Raw genomic sequence first — 17,309 nt, 5'->3', positions numbered from 1 at the left:
GTAGCGGCTGCTGCTGCTCCCCCCAGACACCTCAGCGTTGTGTAGCTGAAGAGCCGAGCTGCCCGAGCGCTATCGGCTTCACAGTTTGCCGGGCAGCCCCCAGACCTCCAGTCCCTGCGCTCCTGGCTGGGCGCTTCCCCTCCTGGGCTCCGGCTGCGCTGGGGAAGTGCCTGGCCGGGGGCAGGGTCTGGAGGTCTGGGGGCTGCCTGGCAAACTGTGAAGCCGGTAGCACTCGGGCAGCTCGGCTCTTCAGCCACACAGAGCTGAGGTGTCTGGGGGGAGCAGCAGCAGCCGCCTCCACCGCCGCAGCGGGGAATCCGCCCGCAGTTCGCAGCCTGCCGGAGCCGCTCAGGTAAGCAGGGGACTGGAGCAGGGATGCCGGCATTTTCCCGGACATGTTCGGATTTTTGGCATTTCCCCCCGGACGGGGATTTGAGCACCAAAAAGCCGGACATGTCTGCGAAAATCCAGACGTATGGTAACCCTACTGGAAGGGACCTCGAGAGATCATCTAGTCCAGTCCCCTGCACTCAAGGCAGGACTAAGTATTATCTAGACCATCCCTGACAGGTGTCTGTCTAACCTGCTCTTAACAATCCCCAGTGATGGAGATTCTACAACCTCCCTAGGCAATTTATTCCAGTGCTTAACCACCCTGACAGTTAAGAAGTTTTTCCTAATGTCCAACCTGAACTTCCCTGGCTGCAATTTAAGCCCATTGCTTCTTGTCCTATCCTCAGAGGTTAACAAGAACAATTTACCTCCCTCCTCTTTGTAACAACCTTTTATGTATTCGAAAACTGTTATCACGTCCCCTCTCAGTCTCCTCTTCTCCAGACTAAACAAACCCAATTTTTTCAATCGTCCCTCATAGATCATTTTTCTAGACTTTTAATAATTTTTGTTGCTCTTCTCTGGACTTTCTCCAATGTGTCCACATCTTTCCTGAAACGTGGCACCCAGAACTGGACACAATACTCCAGCTGAGGCCTAGAGCGGAAGAATGACTTCTCGTGTCTTGCTTACAAAACTCCTGCTAGTACATCCCAGAATGATGTTTGCTGTTTTTGCAACAGTGGTACACTGTTGACTCATATTTGGCTTGTGGTCCACTATGACCCCCAGATCCCTTTCCACAGTACTCCTCCACACGCAGTCATTTCCCATTTTGTATGTGTGCAACTGATTGTTCCTTCCTAAGTGGGGTACTTGGCATTTGTCCTTATTGAATTTCATCCTATTTACTTCAGACCATTTCTCCAGTTTCTCCAGAGCATTTTGAATTTTAATCCTATCCTCCAAAGCACTTGCAACCCTGTCCAGCTTGGTATTGTCCGCAAAGTGTACTCTCTATCAAGGCCGGCTCTAACTTTTTTGCTGCCCCAGGCAAAAAAGAAGAGAGACACCCTGCCGTACCCCCCTGCCCCGCGAGCGCTGCCAAAATCCCCACCCCTCCAGCACCACGCCACCCAAAGCCCCGCCCCCAGCGCCACCCTGCCCGAAGCCCCGCCTCCTCCAAGCACCACGCCAGCCCCCGCCCTCCCAAGACCCCGCCCCTCTGAGCACCACGCCGCCCGAAGCCCCGTTCCCCCCTCCGAGCACCGCCCAAAGCCCCCGCCCCACCTCCGAGCACCGCGCTGCCTGAAGCCCCGCCCCCCCCAGCACCACGCCGCCCGAAGTCCCCGCCCCCGCTCCGAGCACCACGCTGCCGAATCCAAAAATAAAAAATAAAAGATCGACTGCCGCCCTGCCCCAAGGTGCTGCCCCAAGCACGTGCTTGGTCGGCTGGTGCCTGGAGCCGGCCCTGCTCTCTATAGCATTATCTAAATCACTGGTGGGTTTTTTTTTTTGCCCTGGGATGTGAGCCCAACCCCCCCATTTTCCCCTTTTGTCTGACTCCATGGCAACTGTTGATGACATCACTGACACCCAAGGGCTTCGGTGCTGATGTCACCCCCTGTTGTTGGGGAGATTCAGAACCAGCTGAGTTCATAGGCCCGATCCTGTGTCTGTGATACTGGTATAAATCGGCTGGGAGATTAGTGGAGTGACTCCTGATTGACCAGGGTGTCACGGAGAGCAGCAGTGAACCCATGGTCAGTAAAAACCAGCACAACCTTTAAGACTGGTGCACGCCTGCCAGCAATAGGGAGCTATGAACAGGCGTAGCTGGGGAAGAAAGCAGAGGCCAGCCAATGAAGCACAGTGGGCCAGGAGAGGTGCAGAGGTGCTAAACAATCTGCTCCAGCCATCGGCATCAGGGCATTGGCTGCTCTGCTGGATGTCCGTCCTCAACTCCGATTTTGGGGCACAGTGGTGTGGATGGAGGGGGAAGGTGGGGCTGGAACCACCCCCTCGGTCCCCTGCTCACAATCAGAAGGCCAAGGTCTCAAACCCAGTCTGATTGCTGCCCTGTGCTGAGCCAGTTCTCTTGTATTTTGCGGGGACAGTCACAGCGGCCACCCCCAGATTGGTTTGTTGAGCGCCCTCCACTCTCTGCAGGACCTCACTGAAGGTATTGGAGCTGTGGCCACTTCCACCAAGGTGGAGTTTGGCCCTCTGGCTTACAGGAAGAGGAAACAATCCAAAAGCGGGATCATCCCCATATAGCAGTGTGCAGAAAGGACCCTTCCCACTTGGCTGCCCTCCATCCTGCAGGCCGGGTGTGGTGGTGGTGGGGTCGGCCATCTGTGGGAAATGGGGTCCTCTCTTCTGGATCCCCACCAAGTGGCCTTTGTCAGGCAGAAGCTCGGTGTGGTGGAAGGGCTGGATGCAGGGCTAATGGGGGCACGCACCACTTCCCCTTCCACCCCCCAAGCAATGCAAGGGAGTTAATGCAGCCTAGGCCTCCGCTTGATGCTATGGGAACTTGCCCATAGGGCTCTAGGGACATCTGCCCCTGGAATAAGCCTGGTCAGTGGGACCCCATGGACTGCATGCTTGGGAGCCAGCCCAGAGCCTCCAGGCAGATGACTGGCTCCAGAACATCCTGTGAGACTATGGGCCTTGGGGCTAGAACCTCTCTTCCTTCTGGTGGTGATGGGGGACATGGACAAGCCTCTGTTCTCCTCGGAGACACTTCTGGGAGAATTTCCCTCTTTGAGAGCCCCTCCCATGGGAAGGGGCAGGCTGGCCTCTAACACTGAACTTCTCTTGCCTTGCCTTTTAAAAAGGAAGGAATGAAAGTGGCCAGGTGCTTTGAGCCGCATTCAACATGTCCTCCCTTTAGTTCTGACGGTCCTTGCTGCAGCTGGTTAGGAACTTGCAGCTTAAAAGTTACATGGTGGTTCACCTGGTGTCTGATGGGGGTGGGTGGGTTCTTCCTTTGGGGGCAGGGGGGGAGGGAGAAGAGAGCGCTCCCTTTTCCAACGACAGAGTTCATTTAAAAAAAGGGGGCGGGGGAGATAGTTTAAGACCCCGCCTCTGTGTCCATGGGCCTCATCCCGAAGAGCCACCAGAGTTTCTGATTTGGGTCCCACTTTCATTATCTTGGCACAAAGAAAGATTTCCGAGCACTGAGCTATAACATGCCCCCTCCCCCCAACAAATCAGCCCCATTTTTTACATTCAAGCGAGGAGGTCGGGGGGAGGAATCGCACTCATACAGAGTGTTTCTTGAAAGCGGCTGTTAAAAAAGAACAATTTATTTTCTCTGCACTAACCGAAAGCCGGGGGACAGTAATAAATGGCAGTTGCTCTCTTTAACAAAGGCTCCTTTGCAGAATAAACCTGTCCACCCCCACTCCAAGCCCATTTTCAGCACGCTGGGGGGGCTGGAGGGATGGAAAAGGAGAGGAGAGGTGTTACTTTGATTTTTTTTTCCTAGCAAGACCCATCTCCTTAAGGCCCCCTGTGTGACTCATTCAAACCTGACTCTGGTGCAATTCAATTTCACCCTTCCTTAATGAGAAGTGCTGGCTACATCAGAGAGGCTGTAGTTAAGGTTGCATCACTGCTTCTTTTCAAAGGGCGACCTTTCTAAATCTTCTGAAATTGACATGCGTAGTCAGATGCCTTTGAAGTTTGGTGTGCCTCAGAAGGGAGCAGGGTAGGGGTTGTGTTCCAAATTTGGGGTCATTTGAGTTAGGGGTTGCAGAGATATAAGCCCTGAGAAAAAATAGCCATTTTCCAAAAAGTTTCTAGGCTGTGGGTTTGTTTGGTGTTGTTTGCACAGAACTAGAGATCAAACTCTTGATATGATGCCGGTCAGAATGGTTTCAAGCTGTTGAGTTTTACCAAAGGGGTGTGTGTGAATCCCCTAAATCTTTGGGGGACCCAAACTGAGAACAGGTTTCAGAAAATGTACCTTTCTACACAGACGTGTACGTAGAAAAAAACGGCTAGAGAATTTCCATTCCCATTGTTCTCTATGCTTTGCAACTTGACTCTTGTAAGGGCTCTAAAATCCGAATAGCTGCTCAGATTGCTTTGAAATATGGTGTGCCTCATGGGGATGTGGGCTAGGATCAGTGCTCCAAATTGGGGATCATTTGACTGAGGGGTTCCCAAGTTACAGTTCCTCCCCCAGCTGTTAAACTGAGAGGCACTAACCAAAGGACTGGAAGGGACTTCGAGGGGTCATCTAGTCCAGTCCCCTGCACTCATGGCAGGACTAAGTATTATCTAGACCATCCCTGACAGGTGTTTGTCTAACCTGCTCTTAAAAATCCCCAATGATGGAGGTTCCACAACCGCCCTAGGCAATTTATTTCAGTGCTTAACCACCCTGATGGGAAGTTTTTCCTAATGTCCGATCTAAACCGCCCTTGCTGCAATTTAAGCCCATTGCTTCTTGTCCTATCCTCAGAGGTTAAGAAGAACATTTTTTCTCCCTCTTCCTTGTAACAACCTTTTATGTACTTGAAAACTGTTATCATGTCCCCTCTCAGTCTTCTCTTCTCCAACTAAACAAACCTGGTTTTTCAATCTTCCCTCGTAGGTCATGTTTTCTAGACTTTTAATCATTTTTGTTGCTCTTTTCTAGACTTTCTCCAATTTGTCCACATCTTTCCTGAAATACGGCACCCAGAACTGGACACAATACTCCAGCTGAGGCCTAATCAGTGCAGAGTAGAGCGGAAGAATTACTTCTCGTGTCTTGCTTACAAAACTCCTGCTAATACAGCCCAGAATGACGTTTGCTTTATTTTGTAACATTGTTACACTGTTGATTCATTTAGCTTGTGATCCACTATGACCCCCAGATCCCTTTCCACAGTACTCCTCCATATGCAGTCATTTCTCATTTTGTATGTGTGCAACTGATTGTTCTTTCCTAAGTGGAGTATTTGGCTTTTGTCCATATTTAATTTCATTTTATTTACTTCAGACCATTACTCTAGTTTGTCCAGATCACTTTGAATTTTAATCCTATCCTCCAAAGCACTTGCAACCCCCCCTCCCCCAGCTTGGTATCGCCCACAAGCTTTATAAGTGTACTCTCTATGCCATTATCTAAATCACTGATTTAAGATATTGAACACAACCGGACCCAGAACTGATCCCTGCGGGACCCCACTGGTTATGCCCTTCTAACATGACTGTGACCCACTGATAACTACTCTCTGGGAACGATTTTCCAACCAATTATGCACACGCATTCCTTTGGTAAAACTCAACAGCTTGAGAGCATTCTAAATATCGATAGTTTGATTAGATAGTAATGATTGGATGAGTCAGACCTCATTGAGATTGATAGCTGTGAATTCACCCTTCAATTGACATAACTAAGGATAAATTAATCACAGGCCCCCACCTGAGACAAAAGGAGTTTGGGAGTGAGTGGCTGGCGAGTGCTACGCTATGTGAGTCATGTATGGGGGGAAAGTAATCCAAGTATTTGGGTGGAAATTAGACACATGACTGCTTCCTGGGAGAGGAGAGGTATCAGGGGGCAGAGGAGAGGGGCAGTAGGAGGCGGGGGGTTTGGGGCTGCAGTGAGGGGACAGGGTTATGAGAAGGGGGATAAATGGGAATGAGTAGTATAGGGGAGGGGAGAGGTGTTTTGGGGGCTCAGGTGAGGGAGTGGAGAGGTGGGACACGGGGAAAGGGTGAGTGGCAGAGTAACTGGGGGAGAGTAGGGGCGGGGGCATCTCTCAGCCCCATGTTCTCCCCTCCCATGTGTGTGCCCAGATCTGGGGGGCTCTTGCCCCGCTTGGGTATTTTGAGCTCACTTCCCTGTCCCCCTCCTAGGGGCTGGAATATGGGGCCCCTCACCCTTCTGGGGCTGTCTGAATCCCTCTTGCTGCCCCCATGTGTGTTCTAGGATCTGAGGTGCCTGGGTCCCCCTTCCTACCTCCCACTCATGTGAACTGGGTTCTGGGGGCACTTGTCCTTTCTGGGAGGGTCTGAGGCCCCCTCCCTAGCCCCCATGTGGGCCAGGTTCTGGGAAGGCCTGCCCCTTTGGGTGGGGAGCTGAGAACAGGCATGCTTCATACATATCACAGGCTCTAAAGCCCTCAGGAGGGGGGATGGGCACACCGACTGAGCTGAGTGGAGCAGCTCATAGGTCTCAAAGCTGCTGTTTAGGCTGTATCCTCCCCATGGGGTGTTCTCATCGGACCAGCTCACGCCTCCCAGAGCCTCTTGTGTTGCCTAGGGAAGTGTAGAGGAAAGGCTCTAGGTGGGCTTTGTTTTATTTGCATGGCACTAGAGATCTAACTATTTCCATTTTATTGAGGAGGTTGTGAAGGCTAGGACTAGAACAGGGTTTAAAAGAGAACTAGATAAATTCATGGAGGTTAAGTTCATTAATGGCTATTAGCTACAATCGGTAAGGAATGGTGTCCCTAGCCTCTGTTTGTCAGAGGGTGGAGATGGATGGCAGGAGAGAGATCTTATAGACTCATAGACTCATAGACTCTCAGGTCAGAAGGGACCATTATGATAATCTATTCTGACCTCCCGCATGATGCGGGCCACAAAAGCTGACCCACGCACTCCTGGAAGAATTCTCTCCCTTGACTCAGCTGTTGAAGTCCCCAAATCATGATTTAAAGACTTCAAATCGCTGAGAATCCTCCAGCAAGCGACCCCCGCCCCACGCTGCGGAGGAAGGCAAAAAACCTCCAGGGCCTCTGCCAATCTACCCTGGAGGAAAATTCCTTCCTGACCTCAAATATGGCCATCAGCTGAACCCCGAGCAGGCGGACAAGATTCTCTAGCCAGACCCTCTGGAAAAAGTTCTCTGTAGTAACTTTTAATATCCCATCATTGACCATTGTTTCTAATTACCAGCGATGGCACGTTATTGACCTATTGACTAAAATCACTTTATCCCATCAAACCATCCCCTCCATAAACTTACCAAGCTTAATCTTAAAGCCAGAGAGGTCTTTCGCCCCCACTGTTCCCCTTGATCATTACCTGTTCTGTTCATTCCCTCTGGGGCACCTGGCATTGACCACTGTTGGAAGACAGGATGCTGGGCTGGATGGACCTTTGGTCTGACCCAGTATGGCCATTCTTATGTTCTTGTACCATGATGTGGGCCCAAATGGTCTCAAACCGTTCATGTATACCCAAGGGAGGGCATGGCACCCTCTAACTCTTCAGGGGACCCAAACTGAGACTAGCATGTGAGATCATGTTCCCATCTTTGCTTGCACAGATGTGCAGTCTGGAAGGGTTACGGTGCATGTGCACCATTAAAGGATTACACTTAATGCTTGCCTGGCTTGTTCGAGAGGCCATCCCAATGCCATTGCCGCGTGGTGAGCGCCTCACTACTGCTGGCTCTAGTCCGAACTTTGTATGCTGTTGCAATAAAGATTTAGTAACTCATGTTGCTTGCGACAAGTTGTCCCTGTTAGAATGCCCTGTGTTTTTATTTGATGGGGAGGCTTACTGTGAACACAGAGCAGACGGAGAGAGAACCAACCGCACGGGACACACGTTAGTCACGTTGCTTAATGTGCCGCGGGCCGGTGCTCAGATGCTGCGGTGAATGCTGTCGGAACTCCAAGAGCCTGCCTGTCCACTCACTTACACTGTGAGGTTTCCCTGGACTCTAATGGGGTTACTTACCATAGGGTCTGTGGAGAGAGCAGAATCAGGCCCCGGAGTTCTGATGTGGAGGGTGGTGAAGCACTGGAAGGGGTTCCATAGGGAGGTGGTGGAATCTCCATCCCTAGAGGTTTTTAAGGTCAGGTTTGACAAAGCCCTGGCTGGGATGATTTAGTTGTGGATTGGACCTGCTTTGAGCAGGGGGTTGGACTAGATGACCTCCTGAGGTCCCTTCCAACCCTGATATTTTATGATTCTATGTAGGAGAGTAGCAGGGGGAGGGGTTTGGATAGATGGTTCTGCTTTTTGCCCCCATCTCTGTGTGAAACCTTCCGATGCCCGGCTGTTGCTCAGGGCTTCACATCCCCACCATTGTATCCCCGGGATGCTCATTCGCACCCACAGAGCACCCGGCGCAGCCATCTGTGTTGGAGAGCCTTGTTTCATGCAGCATGGAAGGGGTTAATACCCAGTCATTACGATGTCGGTCTCTGCAGCCCAACAGGCTGGCATGGGTGGGGGAGGGGGAGTTCTCTGTTCACCTGGACGGGCACTGGGAGGAGCTGGCTGAATAGTGCAAATACGTATCCACCAATACTGGTTCCAATAAAAAAGCCAATCTGCTCTGATCAGTATGGCCAGCTCTGGGCCTTCACTCCCCTGAATCTCTACACGTGGGGGTGTTTTACACATGGAAAGCACAAGTCATCCGGATACTCATGACTGCTGTGCAGGTGGAGACTTGTGGCAGAGGAAAGCTCTTGGATTGCCATCTTGAAATCTTGCATATCCTCCCTCAGTTAACACTGGACCTGCTGGCAAACATGCCCCAAATAACCCCTGTGGCATAACACTGTCAACTGGAAATGGGGCACGGGATAACGTTGATATGTGTCCTGTATTTCCTGTTCCACTTGAACAGGATCTAGTGGCTTGTGGGCTGAGACCCCAGTGCCGCTGCCTGCAATCCAGTGCTCAGTGGTTTATGGGGTAATCCTGACTTTGGGTGCTGTTTTTTTTTGCATTGTGCCCTGGTATTGCAAGCAAAGCCTGGTGCATCATTGTGTCCTTGGGGGTGTCTCTGCTGCATTTCCAGAGCGGTCTTTCTCCTGATCCTGGCATGCTCTGCCAGGCCTGCTCCATCCACTGCCCTAATACCTGTGGGTCAGACGCTTCCTTTAGACCAGCCTACCTATTGCACCGCTCCTTGATCCTGCCATGTCCTTCTCTGTCCAGGGATGGCTGCTGCCCTGAGCTACGTATGCAGCTATAATTCTAGCTCCCTGTGCCCTTGTGTGGGCATGATGCACTCCCAGGACATCATTAACCCTGGATGCACTCAGGTCTCCAGTGTTGTCAGGGGACAACAGAGTGCTGTTTGCATTGCTTCTTTGAGTGCAACTCTTGTCCAAACAAACTTTTCTGCCCCCATGGGGACAACTGGTTCCTATAAGGGCAGTACTGACCCTATGTGAGTCTGAGAACGGGTAGGGTCATCGTCACTTGCCTTCCTAACACAAAATCATTTATGTATCAATTCAGGACTTGATAGGGTCTAGTAATGCCAGCCAGCGAGCACCCTGGACAACCTTCCTCTCCCCTTGCCCAGTTATCTGGTTTCTGAGTGGGAGAGAATGAATGTTCCTTTGTGTGTGGGGGGCTGTATGTGTCTTGCTTTGCAGATCTCTTTGGCCTTGGTGGTCTCAGGTTTGTGACCTACTGTCTAGTGGCGTGAAACTTTGGGTTTGCAACTTGGGGTTGCTCCTGAGGGTCATGCTGCTTGCATCATGCCCCCCATGCCTGACCTGCCAAGGCTTCAAGCTGATTGATAAATGAAATGAAAAGGGAGCCTCGTGGGAAACATCCCATTTCCTGGAAAAATTGCTCTCCTCTGACTGAAGCGGAGATGTTTACCAAGGGTGTGAGTCCTGACCACTCCCCGGGTACCACTGGGGGCTCTCGGGCCCATTGCTAGGAAAACATGTAGCGAAGCTGGAGTTTGTGACCCCAGCACAAACTGCTCACACTTTCCCCACCCTCATTGTCTTGGCTCTAGAGCAGGGGCCCAAATCCATGGATCCAAAGGCCTCCAGACTTTGAGGGTGTTTGAAATCTGAGACGGATCCAGAGACAAAATGTGCAGGTGGCCTCTGTCTTTAGAACGGGTTCGATCAACAGCCAGAATCTGATTGCACCTGAAATGTAGGGCATCCAGATCCAAATTTTGCACCCCACGCCTGTCTTTCCTCTGAGCTAGGCACTGCCTGACGCTTACAAAGGAGCCCCAGTTAGTTTTCAAGTAAAATAATAATACAAAACCGCCTCTTTTTTAATTGCTTTCAAAAACCGACCAAACAAAAAAAGATAAACTCTCTCCGAGAAACTATCCATTCCCAAGCACAAGGAGATCCAGGCGAATCCCATCTTAAATAATCCTCTCTCGCCGGGAGGGGACCTGGGAGGAACGGGCGCACAGTCTCCTCCCCCGTGCGGATATTCACGGCTGCACATACACACATTGACACGCGCACACACACACTCGCACAGGACGCGCATTCACATGTCTGTGGGTCATTGCACATAGTGAGCTGCTGTAGCGTCGGCAGCAGTTCTTTCTGGGTCCCTGATCCCCAGGCCAGGACTTGGGCAGCCCCTGGGTGGAGATGCTCGGCAGCATAGGCTGTGTTGAGTCTGGGCATGAGAGAGCCAGCGAGAACCTCAGGTTCCCCTCTGTACCCAGCAGCCTTTATGAAGAATCCCCCTTTATATGATGACAACGGAGCCATGTCCCCAGCATGAGGGATGCTGTAGATGTGGACAGATGACCGGTAACACTTGCGGTACAGATGTAGCCTGGCAGATTTCCAGATGGGAAGGTGCTGAAATAATTGTCCAGTCAAACACCTACCTACTTTGAATTCAGGCCTGCCTGTATATCTTGTGCCTTCTCCTGCCAGCAACCTGTGGTACCTCATGATGTGGGTTAGGGAGGCGGGATTCTTTGCTCAGTTTCTCCTGTAGAAATGGACATTTTTCTGGGCTCTTTACAGTTGTAGGGAGACAAGCCCAGGAATGAACTAATGTAACAGCTAAATTCCCCCTTCTCTCTCCCCCTCATGGCCATGAGGGGCGCCAGCCCGGAGGATGGACGGAATCGGGGGCAGGCTGTTGTCAAAACTCCACAATTCTGCTTGGAGAATTATTAGCCCACCTGAAGCCCTTGGAGCCAGGCACAAGAGACCCCTCAGAGATGTAGCTCAGATCTCCCTGGACTACAGTGAGGAACCAATCCAGTCCCACCTTCTGCTACCCTGGCAACGGACTGTCCCAAAGTTCCGTGGTCCTCTCTCCCGCTGCCAGGCTCCATGCCCAGGGCAGGGAGAGGTGGTGCCTCCATGTCTAAGGAAGCTGTTGGCATGAAGACTGACTTGCCATCAGCGCCTGTTGGCATCTGAGGAATTCCCTTTGTGTTCCCTGGCACTGGCCTTTGTGTTTTCTGCCCGGCTGAGATCCATTCCGGAGCAGCAGCAGGAGCGATTTATAGAACGCCAGGGACAAGAGTCCATGCTATATTACAGCCCGACTGAGCACGGGGAAGCTGTTAATGGGGGACAGGGAGCGTTGTATGTCCCAGGAGAGAGGGGACTAAAACAAGGTTACTTCTCCCTCCATACACGTTCCAGTCACCGCTCACGCTGCTTCCTTCTCGTTTTGAGCACACGGCCCCATTAAAACATCACCTCCTCGCAACTCCCATAGTCACTTTCCACCATGTCAGAGCCCTCGTAGTTTGGGGGTGGCATTGGCTGGGCCCTGATGCCGGGCTGGTGCCCCACCTCGCAGTCTGCGTAGGACGGCTGGGCCACGCTGAGGCGCATGCTCACCCTTTTGTAGCCAGCGTCCGGAGGGTAGGGGGTCCCCTCGCTCTGCAGCAGCTGGGAAGGATAGTAGCTGATGGCGGTGTACTCGTTCTGGCACTGGGAGGCGGGCAGTTCCATAGGGTCAGGTGGCAGGAAGTCCTCCAGGTTCTGGTTGCTGTAGCGTGGAGGGATGGGGGCCCGCTTATTGCTTTGGTCTAGTGGGAAGGGAAAGCCACCGTAAAGACCAGCTGGTTCAGAGTCTATTTGGGGAGGAGGAGGATGGGAAGATGGCAGAAGAGGGCCTTGAATAACGTCGTAGTGGGGATGGTCCTGGACATCCAATGGGTGGTACCTGGGAGGCCAGTAGGTGGTTTCTGCTGGATATACTGGAAATAAATCAGAACCAGGTTAGCAGCTGTCCATAGCCATTCCTACTTGGAATCAGAGCAAGGTAGGGCTGGAAGGGGCCTCAAGAGGCCATCTAGTCTATCCCCCGTGCTGAGACAGAATTAAGTATACGTAAGTATACATCTAGTCATCCAATAGCTCTTTATCTCTTCTTCCTCTCTAGCCAGCTTTCTCTCTCTCTCCATCCATCCAAATCTGGGTATATTAGAGAGAAAGGAAGAGAGAACAAGTAGAAAAGAGGGGTGTAGTGGGTCAGGTGTGAGGGGTGTAGCAGGTCAGGATGAGGGGTGCTGGCAAGGCTGGGGGGGGAATAGCTGGGTGTAGCGGGTCACATGTGAGGGGTGTTGGCAAGGCTGTGGGGCGGGATAGCTGGATGCAGTGGGTCAGGTGTGAGGGATGTAGCAGGTCAGGAGTGACAGGTGTTGGCAGGGGTGTGTGTGTGTGTGTGTGAATAGCTGGTCAGGTGTGAGGGATGTAGCAGGTCAGGAGTGAGGGATGATGGCAGGGCTGTGTGTGTGAATAGCTGGGTGTAACAGGTCAGGAGTGATGGGTGTTGGCAGGGCTGTAGGGTTGCGGGGGGGAATAGCCGGGTGTAGCTGGTCAGGGTGTGAGGGATGTAGCAGGTCAGCAGTGATGGGTGTTGGCGGGGCTGTGGGGGTGAATAGCCGGGTGTAGCTGGTCAGGTGTGAGGGATGTAGCAGGTCAGCAGTGATGGGTGTTGGCGGGGCTGTGGGCTTGCGGGGGGGAATAGCCGGGTGTAGCAGTAGAGACTAGACTGCATGGGGAGGGCTGTGGCACAGGCTTGGACAGCATCTGCCCACACTATGCCGGCTCTTGTCAGTGCCGTTGGCCCTTCACAAGCCTGAAGCCCCAATGCATTGGGGAGCCACCTCTAGCAGGAGGAAGGGGCGTGTGGAGGGGGAGCACTGACCCATCTGCTCCCTGGCCCAGGAGCTCTTGATGAAGGACTCGTTGTCGGAGTTGGAGGAGGGCGCGGCCGACGGGAGGTTGGGGGCCACGCTGCACACGATGGTGCCCCGAGGTTTCTGGACATTGCCCGAGCTGAAGGTGACAAACTCCGGCGTGGGGATGGGCTTGCGCTGCTCCGGCGTGCCCCTGTCCAGGTTGTTGTGCGGGCCGTTGCTGAGGATGTTGAGCTCGATGGGTGGCGGGGCGTGCGTGGCCACCCCCACGCTCTTGGAGAACTCGCTTTTGGAGAGCAGGTCTGGGTCCTCGCTGGCCACCGGCTTGTGAGCCTTGGCGGGGCGGCAGTAGCGCCTGCGGATGAAGGCGAAGGCCACCGCCAGGATGGCGACGCCCAGCACCCCAGCAACAATCTCGCCGATCTCCTCAGGACCCATCCCCCACTTGGCGGGCGCGATGTCAGGGGTAACGAGCCTCTGCGTGCAGAATGCCCCCTGGTACTCCCCCGTGCAGATGCAGTGGACAGAGCCGCCGGCGTTCACACAGCGCCCCGCGTTCCGGCAGGGGTTGTCCTGACATTCCTCAGCCACCTTCTCACACCTGCAGCGGGGAAGGGGAAGGGAGACACCGGCCATCAGAGCTGGGGACACCTGCTAGAAGCTCTAACCAGCTGAAGCAGTGCGGCTGCTCCACACAACTGTTCTCAGAGCCCCAGCACCCGCTAGCCCGAAATTATGCCCGGCCTCCGTTGCTTGCCAGCCAAGAACCAGGAGATGGTGTATTGCCACCAGGCGATTTTGTGGGACTTTTCCCACAAGTTCTCCAGCTTAGATGGAGGTGGGGCCAGGCTGGGGAACCTGTGAGGTTGATTTCTGAAAGGGCCTTTCTCTGGAATGTGGTGTGTTGCTCCCTCTAGTGGTGAAGGTGAGGTGGGGCCCACAGGGACATGTCTCTGGCAATAAGTTAAATGACAGTTTTCAGGGAACAGGAGCAAAGTTGCCTTTTCTCCAATTCTGCCAACTCGCAGGAGGATTGTGGGGTGGGGCAGAGGAATGGCCAGCTCCTAAAGGCAAACTTGGACCCCAGCCACATTCGTTTATTTTATACCCATATTTGCGGTTCGTTTGGTCCGGAGCAGCTGCTTTATCCCCATTTTTAGTCCTTTCATGGTAGCACTGGCTACCATAAAGTTCCTTCTCCTTGGTTTTCTGTAGGGTGATGCCACCCAAGCAACCCTGAAAATGCCTCCGCCTCCCTCAGCCATTACCCAGTACATTTCGCCACACCACAGCGACATAAAACAGATCATTGCAATACCAAAGGCCAAGGGACAAAACTCTTTCCAAAGTTCAGAGGAAGATTCTTCTCCTCTCCTTTGCTGGGGAGAACTGGGTGCTTGGAACCTCCCCACTCTTGAAGTCTCTGATAAATCAGGCTAGGGAATCCAGGGACACTCTGAACTGCATTGAACTTTAAGAAACCTCCTCAGCTGTAGTTTACCCTAGACTGTCTCCCCAAGGGAAGCTACAGATGTTTGCCACCTGGAGCAAACATCTGGGGAGTGTCCAGAGTAGCTTTGACAAATGCATGAATTTCTAGAAGCTCTAGTAAAGACCAGCCCTTAGGCACTTAGAGATTTTATGAAAAGTCCGAGGAATCAAGACCAAAATACTGATCTAAATCCCCACCCCCATTTAAAAACCCGACACTCTCCCATTCCTGAATAGAACAGGAATCCCATCAACTTCAAAATGATTCTAGAACTCTGAACTCCTTCAGGGCTCGGAAAGTTGGATTTGGGATCCTCCCATCCAGAAGCATCAGCCCTCCCACCCTGAACGGGTGCCTTTTTTTATCACATTCCTTTTCTTTTTCAGCTTCCTCTCCATGCCTTCTCGTGCATAACGATTTATTTAAGGGAAACATTCCCACACCCTTTAAGGCTACCTCCTTGTGCTAAACAATCTGTTCCATCTTGCATTTAGCTGTGACGCTCGGAGTATCTTTCCCAGACCTGCAGAAGTGCTCCGTGTAGCTCGAAAGCTTCTCTCTCGCTCACCAACAGAAGTTGGTCCAATAAAAGATATTGCCTCACCCACCTTGTCTGACTAGAGGTGCAGCCTGTTTCAGGTGCAGCAGTGCCATCTGGTGATCAGTTGCACGTTCTCCCCAAAATAGGGTGGATAATTTCAACCTTCATATTCACCCAAGAGGCCCGTCTACATGCCGGGCAGCTTTAATTGAAAGGCAGTAGAGATGTGCTAGATTCACTTCACATTCAACTTGAGCTGGGCTATTTTCGGCCATGTTGTGGGGCAGGCAGGAGCGAGGAGCCCAGAGAGGGACATGTGGTTACCACCGGTGTAACTGCTTCCTTACTGATGACCCAAGGTGACATGGGTAGTGAAATCTACTTCTGGAGCCATGTTAACTCTTTCAGTGCTGAATGTGTATTCTGAACATGCGCTAATGTGGATATGAAGAATATCCAGAATTATCAAAATGAATGACAACAGTAATTTGGGAAGGTGCCTTAAACCTTGTGCTTCAGGGCTTAAGCCAGTCTCTAATTATTAGAGACCAGGACGAGACCCACTATAGGGGCAGATTATTTTATATCTGCCTGCTGTAGGGTTCTTACAACTTTCCCTGAAGCATCTAGTGTTGGCAACTATCAGAGACAGGATACTGGGCTGGATGGACCTTGGATCTGATCCAATGTGGACATTCCTATGTTCCTTAGCACTGCAGATCTGGTGTCTGACAGATGTGGTCCCTGGAATATCCCCTCCACCAGTGACTTGGTAACGGTAAGGATCTGACTCTTGGCTGATATTAACCAACTTGTAAAACTCGACAGGTATCAGCTACAGAGCTGTCATCAATCTCCCCCAGAACAATGCATCCTCTGTGCTCGTCCTCTCCAGGGCGAAGGAGCCCTGACATGTCAGGGGTAATTTGTAACACAGCCGAGCGAAGTGTGTACTTGTTAAAAGAGCAGTTCTAGGAACAGCCCTGTCACAAGAAGACACTTTGAATCGGCACCAAACAAAACATTCACAGGCACCCAGCGAAACGCTGACTAAAGGAGATTATTTTCTCAGGCTCTAAGAACCGTGAGTACATGACTCGACTAGTGACAATGCAATCGCAGGGGGATTAATTCGTTGTCTGGTTCCTTCTGCCTTCTAGAGTCTGAGAATGCAATCCAAAAAGTGCATGGAATGTGGCAATCAATCTTGGAGTGGCTGTCTGGGGTATTAAGATTTGTGACCAGGTAAACTGCAGGAACATGCAGTTCCTGGATATTCACCCCTGCCATGAGAAACGGTGCCCAAAGTTAAATGTGTCTTGTAAGCTGAGAGCTCCGCACAGGGGAACACGCAGTCAAAAAGCCATTCCTTGGTCTTACCTTTCCCCCAGGTACCAATCGGGGCAGCGGCAGGTGTAGCCTGTTTCGGAGAGGACGCAGGTGCCCCCATGCAAGCAGGGCTTGGATTCACACGGGCTGTCCCCCAGCTCACAGCGGTCGCCAGAAAACAGCACCGGGCAGATGCAAGTGTAACCTAGAGAGGGCGATAGAGAGCTGTGAGATGGCTGCACCAGCTAGGCGGCGGAGGTGGTTTCTGGCCCAGGGTGCACCAACAATCTGACACTTTGGGAATTAGCAGCGGGAGTGAACTTGGGGTTGAGGCTGCAACCGCCCAGCGCTGAGACTCTCCTGAATGCGCCATCTGAAGAGCACAAAGGTGTTGTCCTGTAACCCCGGGTACAGCTCAGGTGAGGTCCTAAATGGAGCCGGTGGCCCCCTCCCTCCCGGGCGGGCAAAGCTGATCCACCGGCGGCAGATTTTTATGACTCTTTTAGACATGATGTCTAAAGATGATAGCCTTCAGCCCGCCGAGCGCCCGGCAAAAGGCCATGTCTAGGCAGCTCCTGTCCGGACACGCTTTGTTCCACTTCCCCGTGGGAGCTGTCATGTCAACAGCAGGAGTGAAAACCCAATGGGTTGGGTGGCTGGGCTTCTATTTTTCTGGTATCTGCCAAATCAAATTCTGATCCTGGGAGTTTCAACTGCTCAGCTGAGCTCTTTCGCACCATGCCCTAGCACGC

The 17,309-nt window shown here is 52.3% G+C and overlaps 1 protein-coding gene across 1 annotated transcript in view; it reads right to left on the bottom strand.

The window, feature by feature from the left end:
• Positions 1-10,326: 10,326 nt before the first annotated feature.
• FAT2 (FAT atypical cadherin 2) overlaps positions 10,327-17,309 on the bottom strand; it is a 66,355-nt gene continuing 59,372 nt past the window's right edge. Inside the window, exons 21-23 of the mRNA XM_034780242.1 lie at positions 16,609-16,762; positions 13,204-13,796; positions 10,327-12,250 (exon numbers count right to left, since the gene is read on the bottom strand). Of these exons, the coding sequence (XP_034636133.1) occupies positions 11,733-12,250; positions 13,204-13,796; positions 16,609-16,762 (1,265 nt within the window). The 3' untranslated portion in view covers positions 10,327-11,732. The remainder of the gene's footprint in view (positions 12,251-13,203; positions 13,797-16,608; positions 16,763-17,309) is intronic.

The sequence above is a fragment of the Trachemys scripta genome, chromosome 8, assembly GCF_013100865.1.
Source record: "Trachemys scripta elegans isolate TJP31775 chromosome 8, CAS_Tse_1.0, whole genome shotgun sequence".
Lineage (NCBI taxonomy): Eukaryota > Metazoa > Chordata > Testudines > Emydidae > Trachemys > Trachemys scripta.
Note: the sequence above shows the minus strand (reverse complement) of the source record. Positions and strands in the feature narration are given on the sequence as shown.